At 41.0% G+C, this 14,746-nt stretch overlaps 1 protein-coding gene across 1 annotated transcript in view; it reads right to left on the bottom strand.

The window, feature by feature from the left end:
* Positions 1–14,746, bottom strand: part of LOC138965993 (A disintegrin and metalloproteinase with thrombospondin motifs like) — a 104,316-nt gene that overhangs the window by 2,838 nt on the left and 86,732 nt on the right. Inside the window, exon 7 of the mRNA XM_070338076.1 lies at positions 7,018–7,144. Coding sequence (XP_070194177.1) covers positions 7,018–7,144 — 127 coding nt within the window. The remainder of the gene's footprint in view (positions 1–7,017; positions 7,145–14,746) is intronic.

Below are 14,746 nucleotides of genomic sequence, written 5' to 3'. Positions count from 1 at the left end.
TTATTATTATCGCATGAAAGCAGGAAAGAGATCGTCGTCAGATTGAATTACAATAACATTAACATGCTTCCATTTGAAACTTCTCGGTATTCATCGTGGATTGACGCCCTCCCAAAGTCTAATTGAAGCCCTCCGTCGCATGACGACCTCGAAGTTTCAAATGGAAGCATGTTAATGTGTAATTATCCCCGAGGGCTCAGCAGACTTTAATTGTGTGTCTGTGTGTCTTTCTCCACTTAACAGCTTATTGCTGGGAAACTACTGGGCGCAGTTCGTTCAAAAGTTGATACACTAACTTGATAATAGGTCCGATTGATCGTATTAAAACTTCATAATGTTACCTGGGACCTAAATGCGAAATAAACCACAAAAACGACTTGGCCGTAGGAGGAGTTCACACCGGCGGGGCAACACGCAGCCATTGACCTGATAGAACAGCCGAACGCGTCACACAAAAATACGTCATGACAAAGTTACACGCAAAGCGAAAGAGACTTTGACGTCATTTACTTTTGTTCGGAATTTTCCGTCTGTTCCTAGCTTGTATACTACATTGGGTGTGCACGTTAAAGATCCCACGATTGACAAAAGGGTCTTTCCTGGCAAAATTGCTTAGGCACAGTTAATAATTGTCTACCATACCCGTGTGACTTGGAATAAGGCCGTGAAAGGTAAATATGCGCCGACATGGCTGCAATCTACTGGCCGTATAAAATTTCATCTCACACGGCATCACTGCAGAGCGCCTAGAACTGTACCCACGGAATATGCGCGATATAAGCCTCATTGATCGATTGATTGATTGTCAGTGAAGACCTGACGTGAGTAAGCTTACCCAAAACGTCTTTGTTCTCTATTCTCATTGCAGCTGTGAAATAATCAGTCTTGCTTCTGCAATCATTGTGTTCGTGTTGATGACGGCTTCAGAAGACAAAATAATAAGCGAATCTATCGCGAGGAAGACGTTTATGTACAAATCACCGAACCCAACCCATTTTTTGTGTGCATTTTTCTGAAGAATAAACTGCATGTGGTTAATTTCATCCGTTTAATGCTTGTCGAAACATATCTGATCACAGATGAGGTCGCAGTTTGTAGGTTGAATCTATGAATCGGCCAGAGATAGATCTGCATTTCTGGTCAGAAACCAACATTCACAGACATTCCAAACATTTATGTATCGATTGGAGATTGGATTTCTCTTCTTTGAGTCATGTGACGTCAGAGGCCGACAAAACTTTATGTCTCGACATGTATTTCTCTCTCTCTCGACTGTACACAGAGATAAGAACAGCCTCGCTTTCACCTAGATCCTGCCTAAAAACAATGTTCAGACCTCATGTTCAGACTCGGCGTAATGATTCCGAAAGGACTACTTTTTAGCGGTCAAGTTCAGTCGTCCGCATACTTGAAAGTGAAAATAAGATGAACTGTCGAAGAAGAAAAAGAATCTCGTGCCAACCACTACGCAGAAGACCATCCGAGTTGTCCAGAAGAAGTTCTGAAACACGTCACGTTCCAAATCAAAAGACGACATTCTATTCTCTTACGTCACTATTCTTGGTTTACGGTACCATTCGGCAGCTTTGCTACGAGTATGCCATAGTCTTGGTTGGCCGAGACCTTGAGGTGGAATGCGAGTGATTAGGTTTGTTGATTTTGCTCGGAGAAGTGGTCCGTGTTCAAGCAAGTTTCTTTCTTTTTTGAAAACAAAAACCCTAAGACCAGTGAATGTCGAGATATATATGTTAATTGGATCTGTGATCCAAACATGCCTTTTGGTCAATCTCGATGGCAGTTTATTCCACTCGCCCTACGGGCTTGTGGAATAAACTTCCATCTCGATTGACCAAAAGCCATGTTTGGATCACAGATCCAATTAACGTATAATGTATCGATTGGAGATCTCTTCTTTGAGTCATGTGACGTCAGAGGCCGACAAAACTTTATAATTTGGCGTTTCAGGTTGACCGAAACTTTAAAGGAACTACAAAACACACGTACGTCATGTGTTTGATTGCATGTGTGTGTGCTGTTCAATGTCAAAACAACAACAAAGTCAGTACATGACGTGTGTTTTGTAGTTCCTTGGAAGTTTCGGTCAACCTGAAACACCCAAATATGAAGCAAATGTGTTTGATTGCATGTCAGTGTGTGTGTGCTCGTTCAATCGTCAAAACAACAACACATTCATAGTACCTGAAAGGAATTCGATCGATACATAAATGTTATTTGCGTGTTTGACCAAAATATGACATTTTACACAGATCTCGACAGTCATTGTTCACCTCGACCGCTAGCGCGGTCTCGGAGAACAATGACTGTCTCGATCTGTGTAAAATGTCATATTTTGGTCAAACACGCAAATAACGTATAATATTTATTGAGCGAGCCAGTCTGAAGAGTACTCGGGTCCAGCGCGAGCGTTTTTTATTCCCCCATCTGTCAAGCCCGTCCTTAATTGAGCCCGTAGTCGACTACACGAAGCTTCGCGAAGTCTTTATACTCCAAAAACCCGCAGCTACGGCGTGATACTTTGACCCCAACATCGCTTCTCAAGTTTTGACATGCGAAGCTTCGCCGTAGCTCGCAACGAAGTTGGGTTTTTTGTAAGAAGAGTGCTTTTCGATTCAAGATGGACGACGAAATCAGACTCAATACCATAGTGAAGAATGCATTTATCGACTTTGGTTGACCCAAAGTACAAGAACTAACCTCCTACCTCAGTGTATTATTTCATACTGCGATGCATTGACATGTCGAATGAAACTCGAAATCCCAGCGCTCACGCCAACTAGTCCCGGCCGTGCTCAGTCAACGAAATAGAACACAGACAATTAACTTACGTCATCATCAAGTACGTAAAGTACAATTTGTGACGTAAAGTACTCAGAAAAAAGCACACCACGCGCTGGTCGAGACTACGCGCATTTGAGACGCCAAGACATGAAAAGATAACTCTCTTTTTCGCCATAGTGCCTTCCCTTGGACTGCGACGAAGTCTAGTTCTGGTAGCTTCGCGAAGTGAGCTACGCGTAGTCGACTTCGTCCAATTAAGGACCGGCTTAAACGTGTAGGGCTAGTTATTTTTCGGTAACTTACCCAACAACCAAAATCACTTACCCAACAACGGGCCTGAATCCTCGATAGCTCACAGACTTTGAGGGAACTACTTTAGCGATTGAAAAGTTCCGAACGCTCTAATGTACGAAATATACATCTCTAGACCAAACAATACAAACATATTGCATTAATTTTAAACTAGCAACTACAGGCTTGAACACATTAATCTCCATATAAAATCCATGAGTTTGGTTGTTTTCTAAATCTAAATCTAACGATCAGTGCAGAGAAACTCGCTTTAGATCTCTTATGAGTGCAAGCAAACTTCCAAGGCAAGTAACTCTCGTACGATAAGAGTAGTTCCCCTTCCAAATTTTCTGAACTGAGTTGCTTGGAGAAAAAGACTGCAATCAGACGGTTAGTTTTCGATAATATTTCATGTTATAAACAGATCACACGCAACCAAGTGCACACATCTCATCAATTTAAAGAACATACAGCGGTTTCATACATTATTTTGCCCCAGAAAACGGAACTTCATTGTGTCTGCTAGTCCCATTCGAAGAAAGAACATTTCCTGAGCGATACCAAAACATGAACAGAACACACACAATCTGCCATTACCGCCACAGCAGAATAACAACATAACTGTGTAGTGGAAGGGCTCCTAATATGGACCGGCTCCTAATATGGACCACCACCAACTAACGGCGCAAGAGCGCTCAAAAAAGGTTTATTCGCTGTATTCATCCTCTTTGGATAACTTGCACATGTCAAAACAGTTGCAGAAACACAAATCTCAAAACCGTTAGGCTTTTTCTCTTTTTTCACTTTTGGCAGCGTTCACTCTAAATTTGCTGCCTAAAACGGACTCGTTTCTGTCTACGGCCAAAGCTTTTATCAAACAGAAATGGCTATATATGACAGCTAAAACCGTATTTGTTACATTTTAGCAGTGTTGACCCCGAGTTTCTACTGCAAACAAAAAATAATAGCAAGTCCCCTAATATGGACCACCTTCAACAAATCGAAGAAAATAAAAGCTAAAGGCTATTTTCATTAATTCATTAAGAAGCTTGCTGGTAATAACCTATAACTAGCCCTCGAGATTTAAAAAAAATGCAACGAAAAGTCTTCTTTTTGTGGAAGTTGATAATTTCACTTATTTTCACTCTGTTTTTGATAACCTTCTTTAGTTTCCTGGTGTGCTTCAAATAATGCTCTCATCAACCCGAAACAGATAAATCTAGGACATATTTTAATTAGGCTGACTTGTACACTAAGTTGTATCATGTTATTTTGAAATATAGGGGGCTTTTTACAGTGATTCGTGAAGGCCGCTTCACTGGTCCATATTAGGCGCCCAGGCTCCTATTATGGACCCTTTGTGATGTTTTCTGTATTTATTTTTTGCTGAATGTGTATCAAAGCTATTTTACTCTAATTAGACCTAACGGTTAACCTAAGAAAGAAGGACTACCAAGTGGTCCATATTAGGGGCCCTTCCTCTTACTTGATTTTAGTCCAAAACAGGGAAACTGACAAGAAGTGTTGACAGAATTGAATGATTTTTCCTGAACTATACAACCGCGCATTATTCAATCGCCTGCGCAGGTAGACTGGTTGAGTGAATATGATTCGATCAAACTTTCGCACAAAAACTCCTCTTTTCTTTGAATAACTGAAGAAAGGAGGAATAAAGAGGTTACATACCTCGTCTCAGTGATTATTAAAAGTAATGGTCTCAGCTCGCGGTCATAAAAAAGCTCGCTGAAGCTCGCATTTTTCATGATCCGCTATCTTCGACCATTATTTTTAATAATCATTGAGACTCGGCATGTAACCTCTATTATCCTACATACGTGAGAGAGACACCCGTGAGATAATAATCGTTCAAATCACACGTGTGTATATCATGTAAATGAGGTCATGTCAAGCAAGTCTGGAAGGGACCTGTTTTTCCACTGCTTACGATGCCAAAGTCACCGAGACAAACGTCATTATAGAAACAAAAATTGCGCTCGCTAATTACCCTCGATGCATCTTTAGAACTAACACGTCACGCCACACTTTCAGAGTGACGTTTCTTTGCTTTGACGTACTAGATTGCACGAGGCTTTAGAAGAGATCGAGGTTCGAAAACAAGCGTCTTCAATTTAGCTGCCTCTACTGCAAGACATTTTCAGTCAAATACACGTAAGTACAGTATGTAGGATAAACAGAATACTACATGGCTTGCTGTGTCTTACCAGATTTACACTCGTTGCTTTTTGAGTCACTTGAGAAAAAGTGACTCTATGTAATCGGTCAGTGTTAGTCTGTCCGGCCGGCCGGCCGTCCGGCCGGCCGGCCGGCCGTCCGTAGACACCACCTTAACGTTGGACTTTTCTCGGAAACTATCAAAGCGATCGGGCTCATATTTTGTTTAGTCGTGACCTCCAATGACCTCTACACTTTAACGATGGTTTCGTTGACCTTTGACCTTTTTCAAGGTCACAGGTCAGCGTCAAAGGAAAAATTAGACATTTTATATCTTTGACAAACTTTTCTCGGAAACTATCAAAGCGATCGGGCTCATATTTTGTTTAGTCGTGACCTCCAATGACCTCTACACTTTAACGATGGTTTCGTTGACCTTTGACCTTTTTCAAGGTCACAGGTCAGCGTCAAAGGAAAAATTAGACATTTTATATCTTTGACAAAGTTCATCGGATGTGATTGAAACTTTGTAGGATTATTCTTTACATCAAAGTATTTACATCTGTAGCCTTTTACGAACGTTATCAGAAAAACAAGGGAGATAACTAGCCTTTTCTGTTCGGCAACACACAACTTAACGTTGGGCTTTTCTCGGAAACTATAAAAGTGACCGGGCTCAAATTTTATGTGAACGTGACTCATTGTGTTGTGAATAGCAATTTCTTCCTGTCCATCTGATGCCTCATATAATATTCAGAACTGCGAAAGTGACTCGATCGAGCGTTTGCTCTTCTTGTTCAAATAGTGAACAGCTCGCTTTCGCTCGCAGTTCAATATTTAAAAAAACCAACTCGTGTAAATCTGGTACGACACAGCAAGCCATGTAGTATTCTCTATCACCTCTACGTAATCGACTTGAAAAATGTTCATACCGATAATACATGATAAAGAAGGATTCTTTGTTAACAGGTAAGTGCTACAATTGGGTATGGAAGTTCACCAAAAATTGGGAACATACTAACTAAAATACGGTGGGTGCAATAGGCGCCCCCATTTTTTGAGCAAACGCCACCCGAGGCCGCTTTGGCCGGGTAGAAATTCCGTAGATTCCAAGTCTATGGATAAAGCTCGCGAAAGAAGATTACGTCACGGTCGAAAGTCTTTGGCGTCAATTAATGCATCATGACGTCATGCCTCCCTGCGGTCTTTCTCTCTCGCGCGGTGTGTGTGTGCACGTTCATTTTGTGCACATGTGTTAAGTGTTACTGTTAGTGTGTGTGTGTGTGAGTGTGTGTGTGTGTGTGTGTGTGTGTGTGTGTGTGTGTGTGTGTGTGTAAGAGAGAGATAGAGAGTGTGTGGTTATTTATGTGTGTGTGTGTGTGTGTGTGTGTGTGTGTGTGCGTGCATGCGTGCGTGTGTGTGTGTGGAAGAGAGAGAGAGAGAGAGAGTGTGTGTGTGTGTGGATGATGTGTGTTTGTGTGAGTGTGTGTGTGTGTGACGTGGTTTGCGCACGCCCCTGTGTGTGTGAGTGTGTGTGTGTGTGTTTGTGTGTGTTTTTGTGTGTGTGTGTGTGTGTGTGTGTGTGTGAGAGAGAGAGAGAGAGAGAGAGAGAGAGAGAGAGAGAGAGAGAGAGAGAGAGAGAGAGAGAGAGAGAGAGAGAGAGATTTGTCTTTCGCTGGGGTATGCAGTGCCTTGGCGTTGCACTTCTACTTTAATTGTTATTGTAGTATTGATGTGAAACATCGACATACTTACTGAGCAAGGAATTCCAGCATTGTAATGCATGCACTGTTCCTGCAAGGACATGATCCGGCCTGGCAACTGACCCCGGTAGGCATACACACTTTCACTGGACTCCTTCAAACAATCTGAGTACCACGTTCTGCACAGGACGAACAGGTCAAAGTCAAAGAAAAAATAGAAATATTCAATTTGAGAAAGCGATTTGCTTTTGGGACTTCAGTTGTTTCCTAGCATATCTCAGATTATTTCATTGCAAGAAACAAGTGACATAACCGTGCGTGTCCAAAGACAAATTCCATCTCATACTTACATGAAAGTGCCTTCCAAAGATTGACTGAATGATGATCTGTTTACATTCAGTCAAATTTGACTAAATGTTTGACCAAATGTTTTAACATAGACGGGGAATCGAGACGAAGGTGGCGGTGGTAGTGGTGTGTGTGTGTGTGTGTGTGTGTGTGTGTGTGTGTGTGTGTGTGTGCGTGTAGAGCGATTCAGATAAAAATACTTGGCCGAAACTAAGTATACAAATTCTTCAAGATGGTACGCCCAGACAGGTCCCCTCCCCCCTCCATTGTTTCAATGATGTCTTGATGACGTCATATCAGGCCTTTAGTGAAAGTTGACGCGGCACTGTCACGCTCTTATTTTTCAATCAAATTAATTGACATTTTGGTCAAGCAATCTTCGACGACGCCCAGAATGCGGGATTGCATTTGAGTTCCCTACCATCCTGTAAATGAGTTTAGTCATTAAAAATATCAAAATTCTGATTAAAATTAAAATTTTAGTAATCGATCCAGAAATGATTTAATCTTATTCTTTATCATTTCCCGAATCCAAAAATATAATAGATATGTTATGTTTGGATTTAAAACAAGCTCAGAAAGTTAAAAAGTATACAGAAAAGAGCACTTTCTGTCAAGCGCAAGCGCTAAATGCAATATACTGACTTGTCACTTTTTGTACGCTTTTCAGGTAAACGTGTCTGCGGTACGTGTCTTGGCCGCGGGGTATCGACAAAGCTATTTTGTCTTGGTGAACAAATGCAGTGCGTTCAATTTCATTCTGTGAGTTCGAGAGATTGACTAGTGAATTCAAGTTACTTCCCCTGCTTTGTGACGTCATTTTGCTTCATTTATTCAAGGAGTTACATCCCTTACTTTTTTCTCTCCAAAGACAAGAAACGTCTGAACGTCGAGAAAAAAACCAATTTTTTCAAACAATATAAACTTGGCCACAAAATTATTGCAACAATTTTCGCACGTTCAGAAAAGCGTTAAACCACAATCCATTTCAATAGAAATTTATATGCTGGAAAAGGTAATTATGTCTACTATTCATATCATTTGTTCGATCGGTGGTACTTTGTATAGGCATCCCGTGGCAGCCTGTCGAACTCAAATGTCGCCAATGTTTTTACAGAGTGACGTTATATAAACGATTTTATCATCTGTCGAACAAGGTCACCCCTAAAATCGACCTGACAAAAACCAATGCCCCGTTTTTTTAAATCTGCAAAAAATCAGAATGTGCACTTACCAAACACTTCTGACTCACATTGGAAAGGCCATTCAAATTCCTGTTCAGAGCATTTTGTTTCATGCTCCTTACGTCTTTAGTCTTTTTGTAGCCTTTTGTCAAAGGCGGTAGGTGTCAACCGTTTCAGAGGCAAAAAAAGGCACGTTTTGCGGCCATTTTTGAGGGGGTCCTCCACTGAGAGAGCCATATCTGCTCAAGTTCTCAATTAATTGCTTTACAAATTTCAGAAGTTATGACCAATAGGCTGACCAGAATGTGTGTGGATTTTTGTGAATGTGTATAACAAGCGTGTCGTATTACGTAACTTTTCCGAAAGATCTAAACAAAAGGACTGGGTGGCCGAGTGGTAACGCACTTGCGCTCGGAAGCGAGAGGTTGCGAGTTCGACCCTGGGTCAGGGCGTTAGCAATTTTCTCCCGCCTTTCCTAACCTAGGTGGTGGGTTCAAGTGCTAGTCTTTCGGATGAGACGAAAAACCGAGGTCCCTTCGTGTACACTACATTGGGGTGTGCACGTTACAGATCCCACGATTGACAAAAGGGTCTTTCCTGGCAAAATTGTATACGCATAGATAAAAAATGTCCACCAAAATACCCGTGTGACTTGGAATAATAGGCCGTGAAAAGTAGGATATGCGCCAAAATGGCTGCGATCTGCTGGTCGATGTGAATGCGTGATGTATTGTGTAAAGAATTCCATCTCACACGGCATAAATAGATCCCTGCGCCTTGAGTCCGAGTCTGGAGATACGCGCGCGATATAAGACTTCATATAACATAACATAACATCTATATCTATATACAGCTTTTGTGTGTCTGTCTGTGTGTTCGCTATGCACGGCCAAAGTTCTCGATGGATCTGCTTCAAATATGGTGGGCATATTCAGGTAGTCCCCGGACACAATCTGGTCGATGAAAATTTTCAACACGTGCTCTCAGCGCGCAGCGCTGAACCGATTTTGGTTTTTATGGTTTTTCTGTACATCCATTCCCAGTAACTCTTCCTTATCTTCTCCAGTGTTTTGCGCGTTTATCTCCCTTCCTTCGTGTGGCGTCAATCGCGTACAGTGCGCCACTCACCCGGCGAAGCCGGCATACGGTGCGCCACTCACCCGGTATTCGGCTCTACTTCTTCCCGGCGAAGCCGGTACCCGGCGAAGCGGGTAATCATCTAGTAACAAATATTCTTATTAATTCAGGGTTTAAGGACAAAAAATCGTGACTTTGCATGCTAAGCAAATAATGGTTGAGGCAATTGGTGCCAAAGTTTCAGGCAGATCTGAGTGCTGGTTTACATTTGCCGTAGAGATTTCCAGTCCTTGGCCTCTGCCGCTGAGGTTATTTTTAGCCAGAGCGCTGTGCTGATTTGATAGTTATAAGAGTACGGCGGGCGCGCGGTATTGTGTGTGTGAGTGTGTGTGTGTGTGTACGTGTGTGTGTGTGTGAGTGTGCGTGTGTGTGTGAGTGTGTTTGCCTGTGTGTATATGTGTGCGTTTGAGTCTGTTCGTGATAATGTGCGTGTTGGAGACAGAGAGACTGAGTGAGAAAGAGAGAGAGAGAGAGAGAGAGAGAGAGAGAGAGAGAGGGTTGTGTGTGTGTGGGTGTGTGTGTGTGTGTTTGTATGTGTGTGAGTGTGTGTGTGTGTGTGTCTGTCTGTTTGTGCCGAAGTTGTGTGTGTGTGTGTGTGTGTGTTAGAGACAGAGAGACTGAGTAAGAGAGAGAGAGAAAGAGAGAGAGAGAGAGGGGGGGGGGAGAGAGAGAGAGAGAGACTGAGAGAGAGAGAGAGACAGAGAGAGAGAGAGAAAGAGAGAGAGAGATCAAATCAAATCAAATCAAATCAAATTTTATTTTTTGAGGGTTGTGGCATAAGCAATACAACGAGCTTTTTTTCAACCAGCCCTCGCCCAGAGAGGGGACTAATCTAATCACATATTTACACGGATATTAACGTAGAAAAAAAGGTAGAGAAAAACAACAACATATGAATATTTACACATTACATAATTATTATACACAAATATAAAGCGTCGTATATGTAACGTAGTGAAAACAATGCTGAATACACATATACATGCATGAGTAAATGTGTTATTAAAACTTTGAGTGTTTTTGTGAGGATATAATGAACACTGATGCTTTGGACAAATGAAAATAACAAGCGAGAGAGAGAGAGAGAGAGAGAGAGAGAGAGAGAGAGAGAGAGAGAGAGAGAGAGAGAGAGAGAGAGAGAGAGAGAGAGAGAGAGAGAGAGAGAGAGAGAGAGAGAGAGAGTGTGTCTGTCCCAATCTCTATACCTCGTTCTCTCTAACACACACAATCACAAAAGGACGCATAAACACACTCACACACACACACACACACACACACACACACACACACACACACACACACCGACTACCGCGCGCCCGCCGCACACTCTTACAACCATCTAATCACCAAAGCGTGTATCGCACGGACCACGTACAGTGCTCCGGCTAAAAATAACCACAGCCAAGCACAGGCCTAGGACTGTTAGTCTCTCCGGCGGCTGCATACGGTACCATTGACGGTGATAGATAATTTTTCTTGCGTGTTCCCATCTCCAGCAAATGTAAACCAGCACTCAGATCTGCCTGAAACTTTGGCACCATTTGCCTCAACCTTTTTGATTTTTTGTCCTTAAACCCTGAATTAATAAGAATATTTGTTTAGATCTTTCGGAAAAGTTACGTAATACGACACGCTTAGTATACACGTTCACAAAAATCAACACAGATTCTGGTCAGCCTATTGGTCATAACTTCTGAAATTGTTAAAGCAATTATTTGAGAACTTAAGCAGATATGGTTCTCTCAGTGGAAGACCCCCTCAAAAATGGCCGCAAAACGTGCCTTTTTGGCCTCTGAAACGGTTGACACCTACCGCCTTTGACAAAAGGCTACATAAAGACTAAAGACGGTAAGGTGCATGAAACAAAATGCTCTGAACAGGAATTTGAATGGCCTTTCCAATGGTAGTCAGAAGTGTTTGGTAAGAGCACATTCTGATTTTTTGCAGATTTTAAAAAACGGGGCATTGGTTTTTGTCAGGTCGATTTTAGGGGTGACCTTGTTTGACAGGCTGCCACGGGATGCCTATACAAAGTACCACCGATCGAACAAATGATATGAACAGTAGACATAATTACCTTTTCCAGCATATAAAGTTCAATTATAATGGATTGTGGTTTAAGGCCATTTTGAGCGTGCGAAAATTGTTGCAATACATTTTTGGCCAAGTTTAGTTTGGATGCTTAGTACTACGGAAGTCTATTGTTAAGAGTATTAAAGCCTATTTGAACGTCATCTATACTGATTTGTCCATTAATTAACTGGGGGAATCACTCTATCTGTTTGTTGTGATTTTGATATAAAACGGTGACTTTCGACCGTTATGTACCTTACTTTCTTTCTATAGAGACAAGAAATAAACTTCATTACTTGCCCTGAACGTGTCGGAAACAAATAATTTCTTCAAAACAATAATTATAGTTCATATGCATAGTATATGAATCTTTTGCTAAGTGCACTGAAACCTAACTGAACGTCCTGTATACTTAATAATTGATTGATATACTGTGCGAATCGCTCAAGCCGGCAGTGTAACTTTTTATATAAAAATGTCAATACAGGTGTTGCGGGGGCCCGGGTAGCTCAGGTGGTAGAGCACTGGACATGTGATCGAAAGGTCGCTGGTTCGAATCCGGGCCGGGTCAACTTTATGTGCAGACCCAGAGACGGTATCCATCTCCCACCCCCGTGTCACCACACTGGCACGTTAAAGATCTTGGTCATTCTACCATAAGTGCAGATGGCTGATACCACCTAAACACGCATACATCAAAAGCCGTGAGGGCGTAAAACCTCGAATCGTATAAACCAATTCATGTTCAATATAGGCAATTAAGACCTGACGGACAATAAGCCCCTTAAAATTTACTTGTGGGAATTTCCGTAGGCTGTTCCAGGTGCTTCTGCTCACAATGTCAACACAGAATGCATTTAAAACCAATAGAGTGGCTCCCATACTTTCTTATCATAAATTGTTAGCATTTCTGAAAACAACATTATTATGCACTCAGTTTCAAATGAACAGTTCAATGAATTGAAAATCTAATGTTTTGATCATGTTTGTCAGTCAGGACGTGGGGGTTTGGTTAAAGGCGGCGATACATTTTGAGAAATCTATAACTAACACCCTAATTACTTTTGTGCTTTGGATACTGTATATAATGAACTTACATGCACTTATGATGATTTAATCTTGTACGGCTTCAACAATCGTTGATTACATTCCACGTACATTTTGTTAGTAACATATTATGATATACTGATACTTTCTATCCATTTTTCTATACAATAAAATGCATTACGTACTTATCATATGCAAGGCCAAACATGTAAAAGACTATCACGTTCAAAATCACAGTGTTTTCTGCAAAATTGTATTTGACCCCCCCCCCCCCCCAGATAAAAAAAAATGGTAAAAAAAAGCTAATAAGGAAACCATCTTTTTTCTTTCTTCAGATTTATACATATTGCTCAGAGGAACCTGTGCACAACATTTGTAATGAATCTCACTAGGGATTTCAACACACTAGTATCTCTCCGCCTCACATGAGGTTTACAGAACGATGGAATCTTTCACGAAATAAACAGTTCTAACCTTATGGAACACACTTGCAATAGCATTTAACAGCATTAAATAACACTGTTCGTTTGAATGGCTATTTAAGCATGCGTAAACCACACCACTTCTCGTGGTTTATTCAACACCTGAGCCATCGTGGACCCGTGTAACCCACTTTCCTTTTTTCAGTATTTAGTCGTCAGTTTGTGATTTCAATGGGACTCGCTGTATCTGCAATAGCGCGTTATTGTGTACCTCTGAATCTAAAATGCAACCAACGACTACGAGTCACACGAACTTATCGGCGGCGGTTGGCTTAAAAAAAGCAAGCGATAAGTAGAACATTCGTGTCCTGGTTTTAAGTAAACATGGTGTTGAGTTTACACCGCAGCATTTTGTTAAGCTTTGGAATGAGGCAAACACGACCCTGCGTGACCTCACCTGCTTCCGCGCTCCCTTTTTTGAAACTTTCAAAACTTCGAATTGTACTGATCTTGTCTTGATGAAAAAAGAATTCTTTTATGATTAAGAATGTTTGTGTAACAAGCTGTCAATTTATTATTTAGATTTTAAAAGTTAGGTCTAGTGCCAAAACGAGGCTTCCGATTTGTTTTATAGAAAATCCGGCTGGCCACGCAAAAATAAATTCTTTGAAAAATGCTCGCTCTTTATGGCTTTCTTTCTTTCTTTATTTGGTGTTTAACGTCGTTTTCAACCACAAAGGTTATATCGCGACGGTCTTTATGGCTGGTTTAGGATGTTCTCTAGTGGTGAGTGTTTAAACTTAAGGGTTTTTTGTACTGTGTGTAAAAGCCTGACTGTCTGTGACCAGAAACTGATGGTTTACGGGAGACGTAGCGAGGCTTTAATGTATTAGTTTTACTTTATGCGACATGGCAAGCTTGTTTTATTGTACCTTAGAAGTATATTAGTGAATGGAAAACTCTAGCTTAAAAAAGTAAAACAGGTCGCAGTATATTTCTGGAAAGTTTGAACCGGATCTTTTCTGATGCGACGAACGGTAGTATCAATGTATAATTTTCGTTGACTGTTTCTTTATGCTGATTTTGTTTCTGGCTAAAATAGTGTTAACTTCAGATAATAAAAAGTGCTTTGGAAACTAAAATACATATTTTCTTTGAATGCTCGATTTTGAACATGCAACAACTATGTTTTTTGCAATCTCAAGTCAGCACCGTCATCTCCACAGGTGAACTAATGCGACTGAATAAAATCAGATTGTTTTGCATTCTAATGAATTATTGTGATTTTTTTTAGGTTTCAAAATGACGATTCTTTAACATTAATGTGATATCAAGTCGGAAGTTTTTATTCAATCAATCAAGTTAAGTAACCAAAGAATCCATACATAGGGGAAGAGCCCTTAATATAAACATTCTGCTCTGAGAAAATGACAAGAAACAGTTTCATTGTACACAGTTACCATCTCTGGATAACTTGCACTTGTCAAAATAGCCAGGGACACCAAAACCATAAAACCGTTAAGCCTTTTTCTGTCAGCGTTCACTTCAAATGTGACGCTTAAACGGAATC

The sequence above is a fragment of the Littorina saxatilis genome, linkage group LG5 (genome assembly GCF_037325665.1).
Source record: "Littorina saxatilis isolate snail1 linkage group LG5, US_GU_Lsax_2.0, whole genome shotgun sequence".
NCBI lineage: Eukaryota > Metazoa > Mollusca > Gastropoda > Littorinimorpha > Littorinidae > Littorina > Littorina saxatilis.
This window is presented reverse-complemented; position numbering and strand designations above follow the sequence as displayed.